The 26,344-nt window shown below is 36.0% G+C and overlaps 1 protein-coding gene across 1 annotated transcript in view; it reads right to left on the bottom strand.

Moving 5' to 3' along the window:
* Positions 1-26,344, bottom strand: part of Smurf (SMAD specific E3 ubiquitin protein ligase) — a 140,877-nt gene that overhangs the window by 26,504 nt on the left and 88,029 nt on the right. The window contains exons 5-9 of the mRNA XM_081732322.1: positions 13,931-14,177; positions 9,665-9,793; positions 8,253-8,413; positions 5,550-5,796; positions 2,376-2,775 (exon numbers count right to left, since the gene is read on the bottom strand). Of these exons, the coding sequence (XP_081588448.1) occupies positions 2,376-2,775; positions 5,550-5,796; positions 8,253-8,413; positions 9,665-9,793; positions 13,931-14,177 (1,184 nt within the window). The remainder of the gene's footprint in view (positions 1-2,375; positions 2,776-5,549; positions 5,797-8,252; positions 8,414-9,664; positions 9,794-13,930; positions 14,178-26,344) is intronic.

The following is a 26,344-nucleotide window of genomic DNA, read 5'->3' on the forward strand; positions in this document are numbered from 1 at the left end:
ATAATCGGGAAATGTATATTTGTGATAAATTTCATAGGAAAAGAATTATAAACACGAAAATTAGAATGGGTAAAACTAAGTGTTGCTAAATAGACAAGAAAGTTTTATTTTCGCTGTATTGTTCTTATTTACTGCTCTTTTGACATGAATTTTGCCACATACATGTCTTTATACACATACTAACAAGAAATCCCCGGCGAATTCGTTACCAAATTATATTACTACAACAACATATTTATAAACATGTGACAATATTTTTGGACATGAGTGTACGTTATGTATTGAAAATAAAACGAACATTGGCTTTCAAATAAATTATAGCTACAACATCTATAGACTTATTAGCAAATTAAACAAATCCCCAATGCATTTATAAATGTCTTGGTAAATTAAACGAAGTTTATAATGCTCCCGAAGGCGATGCATTACATACTTCCACTTATCAATGAGTGTTGTTAAGCGAGATTATTATTATTATTATTATTATTATTATTATTATTATTATTTTCATGTTTGTAATCGAAAAGATCATTTGGAATAAGAATGATATTCTTCAAGTATCTTTTGTCGAAAAAGTGAGGGAAATTTTCCATTTCATTTGTACAATCTGCGGCAAAAAACCTACAACATGAGGATGTAAGTTTATTGTGAAACTACGCCTAACAGCACAGAGAATGAACATAACGTCTAAGTGGAACGAATCACGTCAGGATAAACCGCGGTCTCCTCCCGTGCACACTTATTTTGGAGCAAAAGACTTCGTCATTTCACAATAAACTTATATGCTCATGTTGCAGGTTTTTTGCCGCGGATTGTACCAGTCAAACTTACACATTTAAACCTTATTTCATGTACTTCAGTGACAAGCAACACGTTCATGCTGTACATTATCTTTTCTTCTAGCTTAGAAGGTACACAGTACAATCCTTGCTTGGTGATTTTTTTTCCTTGAAAACAGTGAAGCAAATACATCTCTAGATATTTCACAAAACCAACTATAATACTGTATAACTAAATAAAACTATAATCATACCTATTGTTCTGTATGGTTGCGAAATATGTTCGCTTACTCCTGAGGGAAGAACATAGACTGAAAGTATTTGAGAACAAGATCCTGTGACGAATATTCGGACTCAAGAGGAACGGGAATGGTGAATGGCGGAAACTTCACAACGAGGAACTACATAATTTATACGGTTTACCAAACATTATTGTTAGGATCATTGAATCTAGGAGGCTCAGGTGGGCAGGTCATGTACCCAGGATGGAAGAAAGTAGGAACGCTTTCAAAGTCTTAACTGGAAGTCCAATCGGAAAATGACCATTAAGAAGACCTGGGAGGACAATATTAAGATGGATCTCGCAGAAATAGGAATACAAAGTAGAAACTGGATCCAATTGGCTAAGATAGAAGTCAGTGGAGAGCTTTTGTGAACGCGGCATTGAACCTTCGGGTTCCACGAGTGAATGAGTGAGTTAATATTGTATAGCATTAACAATTGCGACACACTGAGATCTGTGAAATATCGAGAGACGTATTAGCTTCACAATTTTCAACAAAAACAATTTGATTAGAATGAGAAGGGGTGAGTGAGAAGTTACTGGTTTCTTTTGGTAGTTAAAATACTGATGGGGTTACGCGGGCAAGTAATAACGTAACAGCCACAATGAAATATTGCGCATAAATGAGCAGAACTGCAGTGGTAAGTTTCCCGACAGCAGCTCTGATGAATATACATGAATTATCTAGTTGCTGTCAAAGACGATGATAAGAATAAATTTTCAACAAATGAGAAACTTCGCAACGCCGTACGCAAAAGATGTGTCATTAATACGCATAGCTGAAGAAGTGAAATGAAATATTTGAGTTTTACGTCCCGCGATTATGGCGGCTAGGCTAAAGGAGACTGTGATGATATGCTCTACCACTAAGCCACCGCGTCCCCGCATAGCTAAACAGTTGGAGAGTTGATGTATTGCTGATTTTTACTGAAACTTCATTTTCGAAACATTCCCTTGCTTTGAATCTTGTACTTTGTTGTGAAAAACTTTGAATTGGCTGATTTTTTTCCTCCTAACATTGCGAAACACTAAAAAAAACAATATATTATAGTATGTTTCACTTCACAGCAAAATAATGGAATACCAGAAAAATCGCTCATAATATTCAATTGGTTGAGCAATTATCCAGCATGTGGGGGAGATTGGTTATTCGACTGGTGAGGACTTGAACGCCAAATTGTGTTTGTTGTTCCATCATTGTTGATTACAGCAGATTTTATGAATTGGCCTTAATTCAATGAACAAGTTTGCACACAGTGCTGACAAGGGGAACACAAATCACCAATTAAAATGCTTCTCAAAAACCTACTTACTTCAAAGATTTCAGTTCTGGACACTTCCAACCGACAATGTCCACTCTGTGGTTGAAGCGCCTGAAGCTCAGCACGAAGAGCCTTTAGTTTGGCCACCAAGTCCCGCTTGTATTTAGGCAAACTTTCACAATCCTTTTCTAACAGGTCCTTCGGTTCACTCAAAACACTCCCGTTCACTGTCCGTTCACTCTGACCCGGCACAGAACCACTGTCCTCCGGCCCTGAAACCCCTGTCCTCGTCACTGGAGCACTTTCCCCATTTGTTTCAGTCGTCGGCTTCGGCTGGTTTCCTTCCACTCGCACTGTGTTACCGTTACTATTGCTATTGCTTCCACTAGAACTGCTGCTGCTGGGCCCTGGATTTTGAGAGCTAACGGTCGGCTGCTGGGGAGTATGCCTCCTGAAACACAAAATATTAGTTTTAATTGTTTTCACAAACACTTCAAAATTGAACTCAGTTCTTACTGTCTACACTAACTGAAACCATTGTTCATTGTTGCAAATTACGTTAAGTCTACTAACAGCTTTAAAAGTAGTAATTCCCTATATGGAGATATATACTTTCTCTGATATCTGTAAACCATCCACTTTAGGCATTCAACAGTTACATCGCTTATTTACATTCAATAGCGTACGCAGAATATCATCATGAGGTTTCAGCTCCTCAGTTCATATCGTTTCAAGTGTTTGTATACATATCGTAATACGTTAAATTTTTATTTTTTTCATAATATTTTCTAAGAGGGAGATGGAGTTACAACCTGGGCTTCCCCTCCATTCACTCTCAACTACGTCATTAATTGTATCTACTACAGCCTGATCATTTCCAGCATTTGACTGCATTATCCTCTGAGAATACTATTACTTCGGAAAACATGGTAAGGCTATTCATTTCTTAGTTACTCTTATCACAGTTACTTTTTGTGCAGGGTTGTGATTCCTTCCATTCACTCTTCTTCCCAAAGATTTTCAAACCGTATACAGTTTCCCGTACGCTTTCCAATTTTTTTTTTAAGGGATGTCAATAAGGTTTAAAAATAAAAATTAAAAAGAAATCGGAATTTGTAGAAAATTGTCGGCAAAATCTACCTGAAGATGTTAAGAGGCCCAATCACGGTGAAGTTAAAATACCGCTAATTTTATAGTAATTATGTGATACCTTCAAATAGATAGAAGATAATCGAAAGTGGAACAACAGCGCCCTAGACAATATTATTTTACATGAGATACCGTTATCACGACTCACTTATCGGCTTTCGATTTCCAGCCATTCAGAAAAACGGGATTTAGTTGAGTTTCTAAATGGCTGCAAACTAAAAGCTACTAGGTGACTCGTGATAACGGTACCTCATGCAAAATAATATTGTCTAGCCCACTCGTGTTCCATATTTCGATTATCTTTTATCTATTTGAAGATATCACATAATTACTGTAAAATTAGCGGTGTATTAAATTCACAGTAATTAGGTCTTTTAATGTTGCCAGATACGTGATCTGTGGAATATTTTCGTTTGGACTGAAATTTCTTTCTCAATCTACAGATACAGTCTAATATTAAATCAAAATTTATTTAAATAACCTTGAACAGTGTTAAGTTCGTACTTCTGAGTAATAGACGTTATGTTTATGCTTAAAAAAAAAGGGGGGGGGGGAATTTACGTAGAATTTTCGCTTTATTTTAGTCATACTGATATATTTTTCAATTGTTAAGTTGCCCTCTAGAATCCTGATCAGCAAAACAACTTACGTATGTTAAGAATAAATATTTTTTAAAGAGGTTAAAACAGGATTAGTGTATTACCGGAAAATCAATTCCTACCTTTCTATCTATACTAATAAAAATGATTATTCTTGTTCGAGATCGCATTATGGTCGAACGGTTGAACCAAATGACAAGAATTTTTGAATATAATTAGTATCTTCTTTGAACTGAGTTTTTATCACGCCACTTTAATTAAAATGCACACAATAAGGTTAATAAGCAGAGATTCAAAATTTACGCCAAAAAACGGAATATTCCAGGCTTGGAACAATGGCTTTACTGTTACAAGGATTTGGAACAATTTGAAGTAACCCTGAACTAACTCGAACAATAAGAGTTGGCTATTAAAGGAGTAATAACTACTTGACTTCTCAAAAAGAATTGGAAACAAGGTTAAGGAAATCAGTTTTAGACAGAGGACAATGTTAAAATACGATTAAATTTCAAGCTAGAACTCTCTATTGTAACTAAAATATCTACTGATTGTCGGTAGTAGGATTTTTTTTTCCATCACGAAAAATTTTTGAAGATAATTTCTCGGTGTGCATTGTTTTGCACTTTTACCTCATGTGCAGAACATACCGGTATATACCGTAAGGCACGAACAGTGATGATACAGAATGGAAAGAATTACAAAAGTAATCTCAAAAAGTGGAGTGATTGCATAATTGTCAAAATACGAGAATACTGATAAACTACTGTAAACAGTAAACTATGAAAATTAGTGATAACCTGACTTTTCGTTAAGTATTTTTAACTATGCATCATTCAATGGGATGTATTTTGTATGATTGAATTTTTTTTTTTTTTTTTTTTTTTTTAAATGACAACACTTCCTCTAAACATTTCCTAGATATATTTAAACAATAGCAAGAAGTCATCTTTTTATACAGAAATATATATTCAGTTAGGTAATTATTTCAATAGGGCTCTGTCTTATCCTCCTCGCTTGAGACATCTCCCATTCCACTCTCACATCATATACCGTCTGCACGTGACTAATCTCTATATTCGATTTGAGTTTAAGTGCACAAAAAGAAAGTGTGTCAGCTATTTGGTCATAAAGGGGACCTCCATATTAATATTTCAGTACTATCCCTAATACCCTATTTATGGAATAGGTGATGAGGTCAGTACAAGCATTTCATTTCAAAGGTGTTTTTTTTTTATTATTATTATTTTTTATTTTTATTTTTATTTATTTATTTTTTTTTTTTACAGGCATTGCATAAACACCAACGAAAATATGACATTTTTCAAATCAATCTCTCTCTCTCCCCAACCAATCTCTATCACACACACATACACATATATTATATATATAAAACATGAAATGGATAACGTCACAACCAGAATTTAACATTAAGATCAGATTACAAGCATGCAGGTTTTATTTTTTTAAAGATTCTTACTTCATTAGGCTCTGAATGATGGGGGCTGAGAGCCGAGGATCCGTGAACTGTGTGGTCCTATTGTTATGATCCACAAAATACACCCTGCCCGACGCTGTTTGACGCATTTCCCACCCTGGAGGCAGAGGCCCAAGATCAGGTAGATTCGTTCCGACTAGTTCTCGTGGGATACGTGGATCATGCCATGTGCTCACTCCAGTTGGGATATGGTAGAAGTACACTTGGCCTTGTTGTGTAGTCCTCATCTCTGAAACAATCAAGAAATCATATTTCAATAAGCACTGATCAAATATGTACACTCATGTCCAAAATTATTGTCGCATGTCTATAAATATACTGTTCTAGGAATATAATTTGATAACGAATTCGCACGGTATTTCTTATAATGTTAGTATGTGCATAATCGGCAAAGACATGTATGTGGCAAATTTCATGTCAAAACAGCATTAAATAAGAACAATAAACCGAAAATAAAATTTTCTTGTCCATTTAGCAACATTTTATTTTACTGATTATAATTTTCGTATTTATGATTCTTTTCCTATGAAATTTACAACAAATATACATTTCCCGATTATACACATACTTTCAGTATTAAAAGTACCCTAAAAATCATTATCAAATTATATTCTTACAAGAAGACAGTTACAGATATGCGACAATAATTTTGGACATGAGTGTACAATCAAAACATATAATTCCTAGTATATTTGAGAAATATGAAGTTTCCGAAAAATTCTGTCCCGCCAACTTTGGCTCGCAATAGCTAGGTGGCAATTTAATGATGATTACGTATAAATGGAGTGCCAATCTTTGGCATATTTTAATGCAATTCGAGTAAGTCATATACCTAATTACCAAATGTAACAGTAACACTGCCTTAACCCTTTCGGATCAAGTGGCCGAAGTAGTACACACAGTTGTGTCACTTTTTTAATCCGCTTCTGTGTGGACACTTATAATTTTTTTTTTTTTGCAAATAGGGTTGGACCATAATTTATCATATTAGTTTCTTTTTCTTCTGGTTGTCGAATTTCCTTCTCAAATTTCAGACCAAAGTAAAAAATTCGAGAATTTTCGAATTTTCTTTTTCCTGTAGCTTCCTTTGTTATAGAGAGATCTTAAGATTTGTCAGGTAGATACCTCGGATGGATACCTAATTGTTGCCATCAATTAAACCGGCCCACGCGCAGTGTTGCCAACTAAGGAAATTAAAATTTTCTTAAATTTTGAGGGAAAAACTCGAAATTTTTGTTTATAAATCCGTACCTATACGTCTCAGCGCAAGTCAACTTATGCCAATCGAACATTGGTCCTTACTGAACAAAAGCGAGTACAGATCGTTACAATGGGGTAATAAGGGGGCGCACGAAGAATTCGTATTTAGGTACTAACCCTTGATTTTTCTAGTTTCTGTTTACCATAATCTATGTTTTTGTAATTAGAAACTTTGTTTCTTAAATATCGCCATGATACTTGTAGGATATATTAGTGGGGTACCAAGATTTATTGTCAGATTGTTTGCGTCTGACTGATGGCAGTGTTTTCTGAAATAATAATTCCTGATTTTAGGTGAAAAATTCGGAAAATTTCCCTTTTCCCCTTATATTATTTCCCCTCTTGCTGGCTATATTGGAACAAACTTGCCACTATCTGAAAGCCTCCTCTTTGGCCTCAGAACGCACCATAAAAAGTTTCAATAGAATAATTAAGGAAACTGTGGCCCCGGCATGTGTGTTGATTTTTGCTTCTGCGGCGTAAACAGTGTCAAAATTTCATGTGTATGATGACAGAGAATTTTTTCTTTCTCTCTTTGTATGGCAGCCAGGGAGCAGGTTTTCACTGTACCTTGTCAACACACCAAAGATTTTTTTTAAGTGACTTGGACCCATGTGGTAACAGTGGTGCCAGCTACCAAAATTTTTGGAATTCGATTAGGGAATTTGTATATTTTTATCCCTACATTTCCCTCCCGTTGGCAACACTGCAATGTAACTTACACCATAAAATAGCCACATCCCTCTTCTAAAAAACAAGGTCTTAACCAATCAATCGGGTAAATAGTTTTTGAGCAATAAATCACTAACTGAAAATGTAGAAAAACGCCAAAAATGACCTGGGTCCAAAAGAATTAAAGCAATATTTCTCAAATTCTGTCCGATCCACAAGTGATCAACAAGATATATCCTTGTTCTCTTAGATTGAACGTTCGTCCAGAGAAAAGAATAGAAAATAAAAAATAAAATTAAAATGAATTATGTGGAGTACACTCTTGTGCACTCATTCAAGCTTGTCAGTCGAGAGTCCAGGAGGTTCTGTTTTTTAAACTCACGCCTCCATTCACATTCAGCCATCAAGTCTCATACATGCGACATTTTGAAACTTTAAATACCCTCGCGAGGAGTCCCTCGAGTCAAGAATGCACCGGCCATTTGGTTTCAGTATTATGTTATGTGGTAAGTTACAACGATGTGAGTACAAACACCTTCTTACATATTGTAATAAGTATTCAATATAACATCTTGGACATAAAAACCGAATGTAACAAAAACCATACTTAATATACTATTAGAAAGCTTTTACTTAATATATCTAAAAGAAGGAACACAAATACCAAAATAGTGGGCAAGCTCTGGCAGAATCTTAGTCAACTAAATTTTCACTGACCGATGCCTAATAAACTAAGGAAAGATTAACAATTACCGTATCCTTCTGGCAAATCTCCAGGTTGATTGATCAGGGATCGAGAGGCATCATTTCTGTGCCTAGTAGATCGGCGTCTAGTAGACAACTGACTTCCAGTACTGTCTCTCCGACGATGCCCTTCTTGGTCCTCGTGTCTAGAACTGCGTCTTTCCCTATCCCTATAAAAACAAATACTGTATTAACACACACGCAAACATACATACATACACACACACGAAATATGAAGCATTGTTCAAAACCAATTGTTATCAATAAGCTCTGAAGGTTCTCACTTTTGTTCCTCCAAACTGGTATCAATCATTGAAAAAATCTATTAAAAGTCCATTTTTGTTGACGAATGTCAGCGTTGTCGACTCAGGAAAAGATACGATATTTAGAATAGAGATGTATGGAAATTAAAAGTTTTACATTCATAAATAAATACATCTAGCTGCTCCATTTCTTCGGTGGTTGGTGACGACGGTGAAGTTATCAATGATGTTATTCCAACTTCTGTCCTAAGTATCTTTGTCCAAATTCAATTCTGATCTCCTCGTTCGAATGCAAAAAGTCTCGTGTGCTTGTCTTTTATGAATGATGATTTTTTTTTTTTTTTTTTTTTTTAAATCAATGTTATGCTTTGAATCTTCCAGGTTTTGAAAAGCCTGTGTTGGGGCATTGTGTTTCAGCCTAATAAGTGCGTTCCTCTTTGCAATGCCTATATAAATGCATTCGCATGCATACGAGGCTTCATAGACACCTAGGACTCAAAGACTACTAGTGAAGGAACTTTAATAATGTCAAGTTTTTCTCAATGTTCTTTGAAAGCACTAATGACGTGTTTATCTAAATCCTGGAAACTTCTTGCAATCTGTTCGAAACTGAATGGAATATTTTTCATACCTATCCATTTCATATCATTTGTTTCAACACTACCTGTTTTAAGCCATATTGTGACTTGATAAAGCCACTTCTGCTGTGTTAATAATGTAACCATTTCCCTTTGCAATGCTGATTAACAATTTACCTTTCCAATTGCTACCAAAACAAATAGTATAAAAAACAAATTACACAACAGGTAACACCAGTGTTTATATGAAATAAATACGATAATTCGCGAAAGGGTTATTTGATATGTATAAGTACCGTACACTAATAATGATAACTGTGATGAACAAACAGTCTGTGCTTTTTTAGTTTCCTCCCACTTTCTCATTCCACCGTTTCATTTATTACCCCCCCCCCCCATCTTTAGGATCGATGTAAACTCATGGGAAGTTAAAGTATAACAATAAAAATTTGTTTATAAATAACATGCAGGAGCTTCGATTTTTCCTTACCAATGCTTTATCTTAACTAGAAAGACTGAATTATTATTATTATTACTATTATTATTATTTAGCAGCACATTAACAATTTCCTTTACTTACCTCGTATTATTCGACCTAGTTTCATGCCGCTCATTCTGATGGCCATTCGCTACGTTGTTGGATATAACTGGCGGGTCTTCTGTTCGTCTATCAGATATACAGTTCGTTGGAATTATGCCATTCTGGGCTCTAGAACATAAAATATTCTCAATCAACAACCAGATTATCAATACATTTCTTTTTACACTAAATTATAAATAAAGGGAAGGAAATAGTCATAAATTAATTCCTATCTCCTAGAAGCACTTACTTTTTCACTATTCTAAATTTTTGTGTTGAACAAATTCAAATAAACGCACTATAAATAGTTCTCCACACACACAGTTTTGCACAGCATGGCGTTCTTCTTGGAACTAATTAACTATGTTACGCAAGGCATTGCTATATTCTTAACCACACATTAACCTAAAACTAAAATGAGACGTATATTTAAACCTAAGAATTAGAATTTCCTAGTAAGGTTTAAGATTAGGTCGTCTTAAAGAGAGGTAGATGGCTACGTTTAAGACTTACACATACTGCTCGAGAGAATTTATCAACAAAAACGAGATTCCTTGCTGCTACAAACTCAAGATCAACATATCTAGCTGATATACGAAGAAAAACTGTATGCTATTTCTCTGTATGCAAACAAAGAGAGAAAAAGAAAACTAAGATATCAGTTTTCTGTTGGAAAGCTGAGTTACTGAGAAATTCGTGTTATTTTCTTGACGTTTTAAAGTTGTAGAGTAAGCATATAATATAGTAAACTTACACAGGTATGTACCCTAGAACACGGTATGAATGATTTTAGAGTGGATGACAACACATTGAATGATGATAATATGCACTATATTAAACAACCTGTAAACATCTATTTTTGTCGTGCATATAAAATCACAATTATCAAAATCAAAACCAAATGCTACGATATGTTAAGCTTGTAGGTATAATTACGTAACCTGTAACAAATACAGCTAATCGAAGCAAGTGTAATTACAGCTAATTTAATAGTTTCAAAAATGCAAGTGCTGTATGCTAACAAGGATTTTAGAATTTCCATGTCAGAGAGACAAATTTATTAAAATTAAGGAAATAGGCAAAAATGTACGTGTGTGTACACACACACACACACACACACACACATATATATATATATATATATATATATATATATATATATATATATATATATATATATATATATATATATATATATATATATATATATATATATATATATATATATATATATATAACTACTATGCACAGTAAACTGCTTTATTTAATTCAATGTGTTTGTACGTCCTCGTGTCTGAATGGAAACTGTAGCATTAAGTTTAGCAGTACGTGTAATCTCTGCTCATCCTCTTTAGAAATGAAGGAAAGTAGTTTGTCAGTAGATTATCAGACTTTGAACAATTCCCGATTACAGCCTATTCTTAAAACTCCAAATATACTTGAAAACTTCGAAGAGTTTAACATTTGATTCCTTTAATTCCAATTCAACATTCGCATGAGGAAGTTCTGATACATCAATTCTAAACTCAAACCCTAACAGCAATAGAAAGTGAAGATCGATGTTTGGAAATGTATTTAAAAGATGCTCTCTTGTTCTGAGTTCCATGTTTGCCACTAAAACCTTTCTATAAAGTAACAATACATGGATATATCACTTTTCATAATAAATAATAGAACTGATTGCTATTTCGTACATTGATTTGAAGTTCTCTATTCTTAAGAAAGGTTTTTGACTAACAGTGTTGTTAGTATTTTTCTGTACTATTACTACAGACAGTAATTTAGTTTAATAATTATAAATAGAACATTACTGTGAACTAATAAATATTTACTATTGTGAAGTATCTGCGTAATTACAGTGATGTGACAGTGAGATGACTGCGAACTATTAATTTAATTTGTTAAATTCTATTTCATTATTTTTACGATTATCTTCAACAGTATCATGGACTCTAAAAATCCAACGGAACAAAACTTTTATTAAGATTGCACATTTCCAGACAGCTTCTGTAATCACATATTTGTTAATTGTCACTTTCGAAATTGTCAATAAACTCGACTAATTTCCTTCACCTTTCTGTGTTCCTTTCTGCCCAGCTTGACATATCCAAGTTCACTGAACATCAGAGTCATCACTTTACAGCCGGACAAAATCACCGAGGGCACATCGACAAAGGGTATTCGCCACGAAGTTTAGGAAGGTGCAGGATCATCGGAGGCAAGCACATCGCACCATTAGAGGACGGCCGACTCCATGTCCCGAGAATACCATTCTGTTGGTTCATCGCCGCAGACACATTTTGAGTTTGACATCTGAGTAGTGGCATGAAGGTGTAGGAGAACATCATCGTGAGAGGCACATCGTCAAGAGAGAATTCGACGCCCCTGGCAGTCCAGCAGGATTAAGATCCAGATGTTGGCTGACTCCAGTACATCCACGCTCCTCCAGGGAAGACCATTCATCAACCAGATAACCACGACGACACCAGTCTAATTGGATTTGTCAGGTTAGTGCTCATCCTTTATCTTTAATCATAACCCATTTCTCTTTCTCACCTATTTCCCCAACTAGTCATTTTCAAAATTAAAACATTTGAATTTTATTTAAATTCAACCATAATTTTGCAGTTAAGTACAGTGTTGTGCATCAGTTTAATCCCCAGTTGTTGCATTTATTTAATGAGTATTATGGAGGTTATTCTGAGCTTCGACTGATGGCACAGCACCGGCACACTATTAATAAAAGGAGTATATTTCATAGTAAATTGTGGTACAATCCATTGACAGTAGGAGAATATCTCAAACAACTAACTTCTTCAGTGAGTTCTTCAAGAGCAAATAGGACAAAAATTTCTTTAGGGTTACCATGAAAATGTACAGTTTTCTTCAAGAAAACCTGTTTACCCGAATTTCTAGAAACAGCCATATTCTGGGAACCGTAAGCACGAATTTCAATATGATTCATGTTCGTTCAATTTAATACTATTTATGGATAAAAATATAGTTTCCCAGACAAATTTGGTGATCAGTTAAGAAGAAAAGCAAAGTCCACACTATCCAAGCATCTAACTTAAATATGGCTTGTGTTGCTTTTGAGAACATCGTCATCTTGTTATTCTAGGTGCTAGTACAGGGAATTGTAACTAACGGTATGGTGGGATGATATTTCACTTGTGACAAATGTTAGGAAAGTTTTTACGTATTTACATTACAGGTTTAAGTTTGGTTGGGAAATAATGACATGAGGTTCAGTCCCATATGGGATAATAAGAGAGGACAGTTAAGTTGGGTTTCGGATAAGAGTTATGATATGAGGGTTGATTTTTTTTTTTTTTTTTCCAACTGTCGTTAAGCCACCAGAAGATTCACGTGAGATAGTGAAACTTAAATTAGTTAAATCTATTCATTAGAGATGACCAAAAGTCAGACTCTGGTGTTCACTGTGTAGAAAGCGTGAAACCGTACCGACTGCAATCGAAACGTCCGCCAGTGTGAACTACATGATATAGTTCGATCTCCCCAGGCGGAAGGGCACAATATTGAGGCTATTTATCGTCGAATGATTAAAGATTATGGACGGGAATTTTATAAGTGTCTGCTATATGGACAAGTGCCATGCCACAGAGAGTTTAAAGAAACACTTATCGATCGATCTACACGACGCGAGAACCCAACTGTGGATATCTGTGGCGGAAGACGACCTTGATGAATGCATGAACCTTGTGGTTCGTGAACGGGGTAAAATATGGTTTCTGAGCTGTCTGATCTTGGAATTCCAGGGAAATCAGTAGCTGCCTGGAGAAATCGAAGTATATCATGTAGTCCACACTTGGCGGGAGTTTTGATTGCACTCGATACGGTTTCACGCTCATTATACCATAATGATTGAACACCAGAGTGTCTTTTGGTATGGAGTGGTATGGAGGATGTGGATTTCCAATGAACAGATCTAACTAATTTGCGATTCGTCATCTTTGGTGGTTCTTCTCTGGTGTCTTAACGGAGATTTGAATAAATAATGCCCTTGTATAAAAGATTAATTGTCCTGAATTAAGTAAGAAATATTTGCAATTATGTAGAGCTAAGAATATTAGAATCTTTATTGCTTACATTAGAATTGCCAATAAATACAACTTTGGAAGGTCATTTCTACTACTAGCCCCTACAATCTGCCATTGATAAGTTTATTTACGAAGTTACATGTATCGATTGGCAGTAATATTTTACTTGTGAATAATAGTAGAAAAGGATAGATAAAAGAATTACCTTGCAGGGCGAACCCACTGTGTGGTCCGAGTATGATGATTGACGTAGTAAAGCCTTCCAGTGTGCGTTCGCCTCTCTTCCCAGCCGTCAGGCAGATCGTCGGGGCAGCTCAGGTTTCCTAGGTTGTCCACCACTGCATTGTGACCTCCTGCTCCATGACCATCCCGAGATAATAAAGACACCACGATCTGACCTTTTACTGGATCAGGATCATCTGCACTTGCTTTGCACAAGTCCAATCTCTGATCTGGAAATATACAATATAACTTCATTTACCCAACCGAATGGAAATGGCTAAACAAGTTAACACACTATAGTTTTTGCACATTACTATTACCACAGATTTCTTCAATCATTTTAAAAGGAAACTATATAATACATAGGTCATGTGAGGACAGTGGAAAATGGTAGAATAATTGTTCTAATTATGCCCAACAACATTCAATAGTAAATTCTTTTTGATTATTAGTTTTTTCTCGATAATTTCAACTTTGCATTTGCACAGATTTTGACGTTTCTAGTCTTTTATAAAAGAAAAACCTAATTAAAATGCCATTTCACTTAGAAGCACGACGACGAAATTTTCTAAGTTTTAGGAAACAAAATTTATAACAGAATATTTATTATTAGCACTGTAAAATTTGATTTCCAGCCAATTACGAGATCGTACACAAGGCTAATAATTTCCTCGGGAACAAGCGATACCCCACTGACATTATTACTTGCTTAAATCATTAAAAAAAAAAAAAAAAAAAAAAATATGAACATTTCTTTCCTTATTAGCAACAGTTAATTCAAAAAACAAAGACTGGATTTTTCCATATGCAATGTACACCGCTAATTGGTCCGTATGCATTTATATTATTCTACTATAAGAGCTACGGCGAAAAATACAGGGTAAAATTGTAGTTTACACTGTAATCAATCTAATCTCAATCTGAATCAATCAATCAATCACTCTCTCTCTCTCTCTCTCTCTCTCTCTCTCTCTCTCTCTATATATATATATATATATATATATATATATATATATATATATATATATATATATACTTAAAAATTATCCAAAATAACCGATATTAGTGTCAAATTCATAATTTTCGGGGTCGCTGAAATGAACAATGATTCTTTCGATGCCGTTTAAATCCAAATACAGCCCCACAACTTGGGGAAGGCTGAGATATATAAAAATATGATCGAAAATGACAGATATTGTCGAATCCATAGGGGGTTGCTGAGACGAACAGTGACACTTCCACCCCATGCGAAGGGTATTCTGCTAGTATATAATCAATGTAATGTTCAAATATTCTGTTCTATAGACAAATGGACATTAATCCTCAAAACTACCAGTTGAGTTGATTTTGAATTTAACGTTGCTTTCAGCAGTGAGGTTATATAAAACGGAACCTACTGATTAACTTGGAATCCGAACTACATGAGGTCCCGCCAGGAATCGAACCCGGGTCTCCCACGCCAAAGGCGCGTATGGTAACCGCTTAGCCACGAAGGAGCTCTCAAAACCATCAGATAGATCCAAAGAACGACACAGAGCCCTAAGTTCCTTACAATGGGACTCTTACATTTTCCTTAAACGTATGCTCATATTCATACACGTAGGATTCCTGAATCCATATAATAAACTTCACGAAATGGTAATTCTGAATCTACACTCTCATATATGTTAAAAACTTTATTTTTTAAAAAATAAAACAAAAAGCACGAACCACCGTACTAAATTTTCTCGCTCCCATACCTTAGTTACATCAAATGCTTCGTACTGCGTTATTACTGAAACATTGAAATTACGCCATTATAATACGAGTTTCCGAAAAAAGCGGAAGTATTCTCACCCAAGACTAAACTATTCCTTCGGAACTTTTCATGGGAAATGACATATCGACGGTACTTTGCAGCTACCTCGTTATCTCAAAAACAAAACACAACATTACAGAAGAACAAAGTTTGAAAAACTTGAGAGATTAGTTGAACGTCAGCGACTTCAACTTTTTCAAACGTTTCTTTTCTTTCTCTGAAAAGTTCTCTCTTTTCTGAGATACGAGGTAGTCGATATGCCATACTGTAGTATTATTGAAATATTCATTTATAAAATATGCACAAAACTAACCTGAGCAGTTTGAGGGGAAAATACAGTTTCCGGATTTTTCCTACAAAACGACCGCTTATATTATAGGTTGTTAATCGTATACTGACTTACGAAATATACAGAAAATCGTCACCTATTTCATTACACACACACACACACATATATATATATATATATATATATATATATATATATATATATATATATATATATATATATATATATATATATATATATATATATATATATATATATATATATATATCCGATAGTAAATTACCCTTATTCTGGGCAGTGGACAGAAAATTCGAAAGAAACTAGAGAATTCTATGAGTTTGAAATATGGTATGGATACGTCGAACGGTATAGCCTCTAGTCGAGTATACATACATCCGGATCAACAGGTGGACAAACATCCAAAAATTCCTTTTAACACTGAGCCACTTGTTTTCCTATCGCTATGTTTCCTTCTCGCCTATCATGGTTCGAAAGTTAATAAATAAATAAATCCCTCGAATATTTTTTTTCCCACTAACTTCCCAACATGTTTGTTCTGTACTTATTTTTTAAGGGGGGAAGGAACGTTATGTACCATGCTAGTAATGTAAAGATATGCAACTATTTGCACATATGGAACACAAGTATGTTCTATTTTTCGTTAATTTTGCTGGAAATATTTACAAATTGGAACGAACGGAACAATATTTATTAAAAAAAAAAAAAAAAAACTGCAAATCTATCTGACTGCAGCCTCCGACGTTATAATCAGTTCAAGTGATTAGGAATACACCGAGAAGTTTCCAGGAACTAGCGCATCAGATATTTCTGTGCAAGTTCAACTTGCATCGATCGTAGTTGGAGAAAGAAGTTTCAAGGCTGCAGACACATAAATCAATGACCAGACAGTCTTCGCAAAATACACGAAACGGGGTTATTTTCAGTCGTTTCATTCCTATGCACTTAACAAACCAATCATTCGACCTTCATCCACTGCTCTGTCAATGTTATTAGGAATTCATTTCGAGAAGGCAAGAGGCACGAACTTTTAATACAGCAAGAAATTTTAGTCACTCAATAAAACAGGGTCCTTTAGAATTCCATTCGATTGAGTTTAAAGCTTACACAATGACTATAAAGAATATATATATATATATATATATATATATATATATATATATATATATATATATATATATATATAAGATTTAAGTGAAGTAATTCCACGAAAAACATTAAATTCTGGGAATTCTGACAGTGCAACATCGTGATTTAGTTTTTATCAAAACACGTATTCCACCGTTTTTAATTACTAATGTATGAATTAACTGTAAGGTTTGATGCCTACATTTTTTTTTGGAGGGGGAAATTTTAAAGATTCTAATGGAGTGTGGAAAATGTCTGACAACGGAGTAACCGATTTTTTGAGGGTTCTATATCGTAATACAATGTATAAACCAACGAATTTCTGCCCGTGATTGTTTTTGAGATTAAAGGAATGAAAATAAGAGAGTTTCGAGATTAAAGGAATGAAAATAAAAGAACCAAGGGCTTTAAATTTACCAATGTTTATAGAACTTCCACATAGGACACGAGATTCTTTTACGTTAGAAGTGAAACTATTTTGGAAAACCAGTTCATCGTTAGGAGGCAGAATGGAACCCCATGTCTCTTTAATTGTAAACGCAGAGTAATTTACTTATGCAAAGCTAAATACCACGATTGTTTTTGGGGATATGGCAACTCTCTGGTTGAGCGCTTCTCTCTCGTGCGACAGGTTCCTGGTTTGATCAAGTCTTGTAAAAATGACGCGAAATCTTTGGTTGTGCAGGATTCCTCGGAGTTCTTCCGTTCCTGCGCACATTTCCATTTCACCAATTATTTCCTTGTTTATCTTCACTAATTATTTGCCTTCTTTAACCTAAAAGTCGTAAGCGCAGATTTCATTTACAGTTCTTCCTTGTTTATATATACACCCTCCATTCCAAAAGAAACCGAACTCTTGAAAACAAATAGTACCACTAGTGCCATCTGTTGTAATATTTTACCGGTAGATGGCGTAGTCCCTCATTGACAACTGGTATAAATGTCATGACATATGGATGCACGGCAACAAAGTTATTGCGTTTCAACTGTCAGTGTGTTGTGTACATCGGTCGGAAAATGAGTTTCAAACAACGAGCTGCAATTGAGTTTTGTGTTAAACTGGGTAAAACTTTTAGTGAAACGCACCAAATGCTACAAAATGCATATGGTGATGAGTGTCTATCCCGTACGCAAGTTTACGAGTGGTTCAGGCGATTCAAATACTACCGTGTAAAGTAGCACATGCTATAGCATTTCCATGCCATGGCATATCCTATGACATTTCTTGTCGATAGAACCTGCTCTATTTCGTAGTATTTTCCCCAGCATTTCCGGTCCGATTGCAGCGCCGTGATGTGTTTAAAGGAAGCAAAATATTTTGTGTCAACTATCCATGTTCTTTGTTGTATGTGGGAAATTGAATTGTAGTAAAGAAAAACGAGTTGGAGTAGGGATGCTCTTTGCCCACATACTTCTTTGTTATTTTCGTTTTTTAATATAACCAGCGAGAACTGTTGTTACAACCACTACAGCTTTAGTTTCGGAGCCATAATTGCGCTCTTCTCGTTTGCTACGTCACGACAAGATGCTTATGAAAATGCTACCGAATATAATGCGAGATTTTTGGCAGCACATCTCCTACGATAAATGCTTTCGTCTAAAAATAGCCTTAGTTTGATCTTGATAGAGGGCGTTATTGTACAGCAGTAATTCCTAGATTTAAAAAAAACTCGAAAACTACGCATCATGATTTTCACTCACCCGTCTCATTTCATTCAGCTTGATAATATCTACCGATTGGTGTATATTTTATCTTTGCACATTTCTTTTTCGCGTTAACCTACTCATGTTCTACAATATTACGTGAAATTCAACGATTTCAGAACGCCTATCTCCGAAGCTAATTTAGGAAAAATTAAAATGAAACCTTTCAGTCTTACGTCCCACGTTTATGGTGGGTAGGCTAAAGGAGATGGTGATTAGAAACTCACGCAATGGTAGAATGAATAAAGTGGAAGGAAACGGGAGAACCCCGAAAAATCGACGCATACAGTGTTTGGCAGCCATGAAGTCCGCTTGGCGCGAATTTGTATCGAATCAAGGACTCTACACACCAAACAAATACCGCGGCCCCAAAGCTAATTTAGAATCCGTATCTGGATGGTACTTTTAAATATCCATAGTTAAATGTTGACAAAAACTATCACGCGTAAAATCCGGATCCGAACTCAAAATATGTTTTTTTCAGTGGCGGATCCAGGGGGATCGGGGCGATCCTCCCTAGAAAAGGAAACTTTATTTTATATATATAAATTAAAACCATTCCAGAGTTTGAAGCTCTTAAAAGTAGCTCTAAGTAGCAGTATGACAACCCACCGCCCTTCCCCCAGAAGAGGAAACTTTCTTATTTTATATATATGAATAAAACCCATCCCAGCGTTTGAAGCTCTTAAAAGTAGCTCTAAGTAGCAGTATGACAACCCACCGCCCTTCCCCCAGAAGAGAAAACTTTCTTATTTTATATATATAAATAAAACCCATCCCAGAGTTTGAAGCTCTTAAAAGTAGCTCTAAGTAGCAGTATGACAACCCACCGCCCTTCCCCCAGAAGAGGAAACTTTCTTATTTTATATATATGAATAAAACCCATCCCAGAGTTTGAAGCTCTTAAAAGTAGCTCTAAGTAGCAGTATGACAACCCACCGCCCTTCCCCCAGAAGAGAAAACTTTCTTATTTTATATATATAAATAAAACCCATCCCAGAGTTTGAAGCTCTTAAAAGTAGCTCTAAGTAGCAGTATGACAACCCACCGCCCTTCCCCCAGAAGAGGAAACTTTCTTATTTTATATATATAAATAAAACCCATCCCAGAGTTTGAAGCTCTTAAAAGTAGCTCTAAGTAGCAGTATGACAACCCACCGCCCTTCCCCCAGAAGAGGAAACTTTCTTATTTTATATATATAAATAAAACCCATCCCAGAGTTTGAAGCTCTTAAAAGTAGCTCTAAGTAGCAGTATGACAACCCACCGCCCTTCCCCCAGAAGAGAAAACTTTCTTATTTTATATATATAAATAAAACCCATCCCAGAGTTTAAAGCTCTTAAAAGTAGCTCTAAGTAGCAGTATGACAACTCACCGCCCTTCCCCCAGAAGAGGAAACTTTCTTATTTTATATATATAAATAAAACCCATCCCAGAGTTTGAAGCTCTTAAAAGTAGCTCTAAGTAGCAGTATGACAACCCACCGCCCTTCCCCCAGAAGAGGAAACTTTCTTATTTTATATATATAAATAAAACCCATCCCAGAGTTTGAAGCTCTTAAAAGTAGCTCTAAATAGCAGTATGACAACCCACCGCCCTTCCCCCAGAAGAGAAAACTTTCTTATTTTATATATATAAATAAAACCCATCCCAGAGTTTGAAGCTCTTAAAAGTAGCTCTAAGTAGCAGTATGACAACCCACCGCCCTTCCCCCAGAAGAGGAAACTTTCTTATTTTATATATATAAATAAAACCCATCCCAGAGTTTGAAGCTCTTAAAAGTAGCTCTAAGTAGCAGTATGACAACCCACCGCCCTTCCCCCAGAAGAGAAAACTTTCTTATTTTATATATATAAATAAAACCCATCCCAGAGTTTAAAGCTCTTAAAAGTAGCTCTAAGTAGCAGTATGACAACTCACCGCCCTTCCCCCAGAAGAGGAAACTTTCTTATTTTATATATATAAATAAAACCCATCCCAGAGTTTGAAGCTCTTAAAAGTAGCTCTAAATAGCAGTATGACAACCCACCGTCCCCCCAGAAGTCGGTTTTGGATCTGACCCTGTTTTTTTTTTTTTTTTTTTTTTTTTAACTAATTCAAGAATGAAATAGAATCTTAACGGCTATTTTCACATCTATTTTCTGTACTGACTATGGGATGCACACTTAAGTGGAATTCTCGACATAAGCTTTCACACCAAATCAAACCCAGCTTTTCCACACAAGGTCAAGAAAGTTAACCATGTAGCCATGAAGGGAGACTATGTAAAGTGCACTTGACTTATTCATCGAATGTTCTTGGGAAGCCAATTCGTTAAGAGAATCGTTTTGTATGTGCGTAGTCCACAGAAAGAAAATGATTAAGCGTCTGTTGGTCGAATCTAGAACAGTATATTTCAACGCTAATCCATTCGGAAACTACTTACGAGCGTCTCTGGCGGGGGGAAGACGAGGCGGGACGCGTCCTCCCCAATATTTTGAAGTACAAAATATTCAATATTTTATTCTAATTTAATTTATTTACTAACGACAGAATATCATATAAATAATAATATTATATTTATTTGGAATATAATATTCAGGCTGTGAAACGATTGTAATTGAGTTCTTGATATACCTTAGGGGGTAAGTGAAGGTAAGCAGAAAGGTAACAAATGGAATCGAAGTTAATAAACAGTTTGGGCTAGGTAATACCATTTAAATAACTTTCTTTGATGCCCTCCCCCCTCCCAAATTTTACATGCTAGAGACGCCAGTGACTATACTGGTCCATCTACTGATAATCACATCTGTATTTCCGAACAAATTTTCTTGTAAATGATCCAATATTTTTAAAACTAAATATTTCGGCTTTAGATCGAACCCAGGACCTATAGATTACGCGCTGCCAATACCAATGCTTATTCCAAGATGCGTGAAGCTGTTTGCTAGCATGTGAGTAGAAAGAGATTTTCGTGCACAGGATTTGTGGAAACTGTTCTCATAATCACTTGGCGGATGACCTAGTACGTCACGACACAACAGAAAGAAGGAGAAAGCTAACGAGGAAATCCTTCGCAGCAGCCAACGCGAAAGGAAAATAAAAACAGCGACAAACAGAATGTACAACGACGGTCGTCTGTTTTCACATAAACCCTCAGCCTTCAGCAACTGTAATACCTACAAACACAGACACGATATCAATATTTAGAATGGAAGGAATCGACTGTTTATGTTTCAGTGAAAGCATTTGTTCCACAGCTTCTCTTAGAAGACTCAAAAAATCGCGTTTAATATTGTGAATCTTCAACGTTCGGAGAAAGTTCTCCTGCGAAGGCGTCGCTCCTTCAGAGTTGACGAAATGATTAAAAAGGAATTCAGAACTGAAAGCAAAATCTATTCGCCACGTAACACACGTATATAGTAACAATCACTCAATAGAATGCAATGCTGCTTGCAAGGAAGGAAATTATTTGACCGAGGTTACAAAAAGCAAAATCTCTTCAATGTAATAAGCATTGCCTTTCGATGTCAAGCACATAATACGAAATACGAAGGCCTATCTCCCAAATATCCGATCATGGTCCACGAAACAAAATTCACTCCTGGTGTGATTCGTCGTCCTAATCCTCTCCAAAGCAGTTCCCTCCATTTCTAGACATGAATCCACCGATTCATACACTGCTCGAAAAAAGTCCTCGAACCTCTCCTTGCCACGTTCTGTTCGGGCAGTCTTCACATAGAGCTTGATGTTCTCTAGGGTGTGAAAAAGCGTTCCTTTCATGTACTTTTTGGTTTTCGGCAACAGACGAAAGCTGGGTTTTGGCAAGCTTGGATGCTTCCACCGAGTAGTTTGTGTCTAATGTTGGTTGGCTGGTGGATGAGAGCTTAGGGTTCCTTTCCAGCGCCGTAGCTATAAGACGTTTAATTTAAGGCTCAAACTGCTGAAATTTCAAGGCTCTCCCAGTGGGAATCGAATCCGGGATCCCATGCACAAAAGGCATGTGCGCGCTAAACACTAGTCGAGCAGGAAGAGCATATTTTTGGCTGTCTCGTCTCAGAGGAGGAACTTCCTCCTCTTGTAGGCAACACTAAGGCCCGTTACACAGTCAAGCGGAGCTCCGCGCTACGCGTGTGTGTTTACACAGTCATCCGTAGCTACGCGCTACGCGTCACGTGATTATATACACAATTTTCCTCAGTCAGTGTTGCGAGTCAACATGAGTAAGATCGAAACGACAATAAGTGGCTTCTTATTATATCTGTAAGAAGAGAAAACGAAGGACACAGAAAAATAGGAGGTTCCAAAGTCACCCCTTAGTTACTCAAAGAAGTTTGAAGGGAGCTTTTGTGACTCTTTATGTAGGTTTGTGAGAAGATTAGAAAAAGTTCTTCAATTATTTTCGCATGTCAGTCCGGTCGTTCGATGAATTAATTGGAAAAATTGCGACTCTCACGATTTTTGTATTCTACGCAAGCGGGATCCCATAAACATGGTCTTAATTCAACTTCTGTAATAAGTCTTTCTGGATCAATCTTCATTTTGGTTTTGCTACTATGCACCTTGCTCTTTACATTTAGGCCCGTTACACAGTCAAGCGGAGCTCCGCGCCCCGTCTTCCGCTCTCCGCACTACGCGTGTGTGCTTACACAGTCATCCGTAGCTACGCGCTACGCGTCACGTGATTATATACAGGATTCTTCTCAGTCAGTGTTGCGAGTCAACATAAAAAGTTCGAAACGACAATAGTGGCATCTTAATATTTCTGTAAGAAGAGAAAACGAAGAATACAGAAAAATAAATGTCTCAAGATTCATCCCTTAGTTTCTCAAAGAAGTTTGAAGGGAGCTTTACGTCTGTGTATATAGATTTGCGAGAAGACGAGAAGTACTTCAATAATTTCCGTACGTCAATTCAGTCGTTCGATGACCTAATTGAAAAAAAATCCATCGAAATTATAAAAATGCAATTTAAATAAAATTCATATGCACGCTCTTAAAATACAGCACTTAACAGATACTGTTTTTTAACAAATGAAAATAACCTATGTTTGTACATTTGGTTAGAACTTCACATCCAATCAACTATTTAATAGTAGAGATAAATTATTTGCCTCAATTTATCTTTTTTCATTATCCATACCTTCATTTTTACAAAAAAAAAAAAAAAATCTTTTACATATCTCGTTCCATGCCTGTTCACGAATGTCACGCTTTTTGTGTTCCTCACAAGAGGGATCCCATTAACATGGTGTTAATTTAACCTACGTGATAATTGAAACAAACTGAAATTTGTTGAAAGAAAGTCCAAGAATTACAATAGTCACGTACTGTTAACTGTGGTATATTAGAGGCACCACATGTACAGTTCCAATTAAACAAAGACATTAATTGAAAGTTCCAATTAAACGAAGACAATATAGCTAAATTAAAAATAACACTAAACAATATGAAAATAGTATTATAGAACAGTATAAAATATTATTTAGCAACTCACTATCAAAAATAAAAATCTGGATCAATTTGCATTTTGCTTTTGCTACCATGCATGTTTCTTTTTAAATTTTAAAGAGAAGTGGCTGCTCCGCGCGCGGAGTTCCGCTTGACTATGTAAGCACCCATTTGCTCAATGGCCTTATCTGCCTCGCGGAGCGCGGATAGGGCCACGCGGAGGCTGCTCCGCGTGACTATGTATGCACCCATAAGAATCAATAGGACAATCTTGCCACGCGGGACTCCGCGCGCGGAGCTCCGCGTGACTGTGTAACGGGCCTTAAAAGGGAAGTGGCTGCTCCGCGCGCGGAGTTCCGCTTGACTATGTAAGCACCCATTTGCTCAATGGCCCTATCCGCCTCACGGAGGCCTCCGCGTGACTATGTATGCACCCATAAGAAACAACAGAACCATCTTGCCACGCGTGACTCCGCGTGACTGTGTAACGGACCTAATTCTGCCTTTGTTCCTGGGCTGTGCCCGTAGACCCACATTTTATCCTGTGATAATGGTCTTCAGAAAATAAGAATCAGTGTTCGCAGTATTCAGCACATTCCGTGCAAATTTCTACACAAAGCTGTTTCTATCAAGATCTTGGATACAAACTTCGAGGCCACTCACTGCGCATATATCCGAATGCTCCTTCAGATTACATTCACATTTTTGTAAATTCACGACAATATTCAACATAGCCGGTTGTTAACAACAACAACAGACGCAAGGGAAAATAACGCTATCTGGACGCTAAATACATAACGGACCCCCCTTCCTCGAAACCCTGTATGGCCAGCTTGCGCCCTGCTGTTTTCCTTAAAACAAGTCGAATACTTTTCTGACAATCCTTGTAATTTGGTAATAAGTTCCACGAACTGTTGTCGCTGCCATAGAATAGATTATCATGTGATAATAAACGTCAACACGAACTATTGTTTGACACATTCGTGTGCTTTTATGAATTATAAATGCCTATCAAATAGAATTGTCTATTTAACAGGGAAATATTTTGGCTGAACTGAAAATGATAAGGAAGAGTCTTTATATAATGTATCAACATGTAAGTGTTCAGTCACTTGTCATTTTAAGATGATACAAGAACACGATTTGCTGGATGACTATTGCCTTTTATTGTTTGATTTCAAAATAAGTTTAAACTTTTTCTGCAACTGAAATAAATTTTCTGTTGACACTGCAATAAATTTTCTGTTGACACTTAAAGAATTAAAGAAAAGAAATCCTAGCCGCCTGCGCAATTATATTATTCCTTATGAACTCCAACAATGAATCCCAGTTTTCGACTATTTTGTGATATTTCAGTGGATACTGCGATACCCGTGTAAAAACGTGCTCTATCATTGTCCTCCGATCCTGGAACGTAGTTTAGACTAGCGGTGGGCACAAAACCGGTTTTTGAAACTTTTCAAAAAACCGGTTTCGGATTTCTTCAAAAATCTGTTCATTTTTCACCGAATCTGGTTTTCTTCAAAACCGGTTCCGTTTTTTTTTTTTTTTTTTTTTTTTATTTGTTCTATTTCTGACCAGAATAGTGTTTCGTTGTTCTCCGGAAACCGATTCCGTTTCCACAGAAATAGTTTTGTGTGTTTTCCAAAAGTTTTCACCGAAACCAGTTTCAGTGAAAAACCGAAAAGTTTTTTGGAGAAAACCGAAATGTTGATTTTTCGGGTTCCGGCTTTTCTAGAAAACAGTTTCCGGTTTTTATAAAAACTGGTTTTGCCCATCCCTATTTTAGACACGAAAGGAAGTAAGAAGATCGAAGGCAAGTCTCTCTGTATTTGTATTTATAATTTATTGGCCTCACCCTTTTATTCAAAGAATAAAATGAATAAAGTTAATACTTTCTGAGATTAATATGGATAATCTCCCATTACTGCGAAAAATCTAAATATTTAATTTAGCATTTAACAAAATAACATCTTGTTTAACAAAATAATTAGGCGTCCTTACATAACAAGAATTTTACATTAGGATACA

Source organism: Thermobia domestica, chromosome 11 (assembly GCF_964235325.1).
Source record: "Thermobia domestica chromosome 11, izTheDome1.hap1.1, whole genome shotgun sequence".
Classification (NCBI taxonomy): domain Eukaryota; kingdom Metazoa; phylum Arthropoda; class Insecta; order Zygentoma; family Lepismatidae; genus Thermobia; species Thermobia domestica.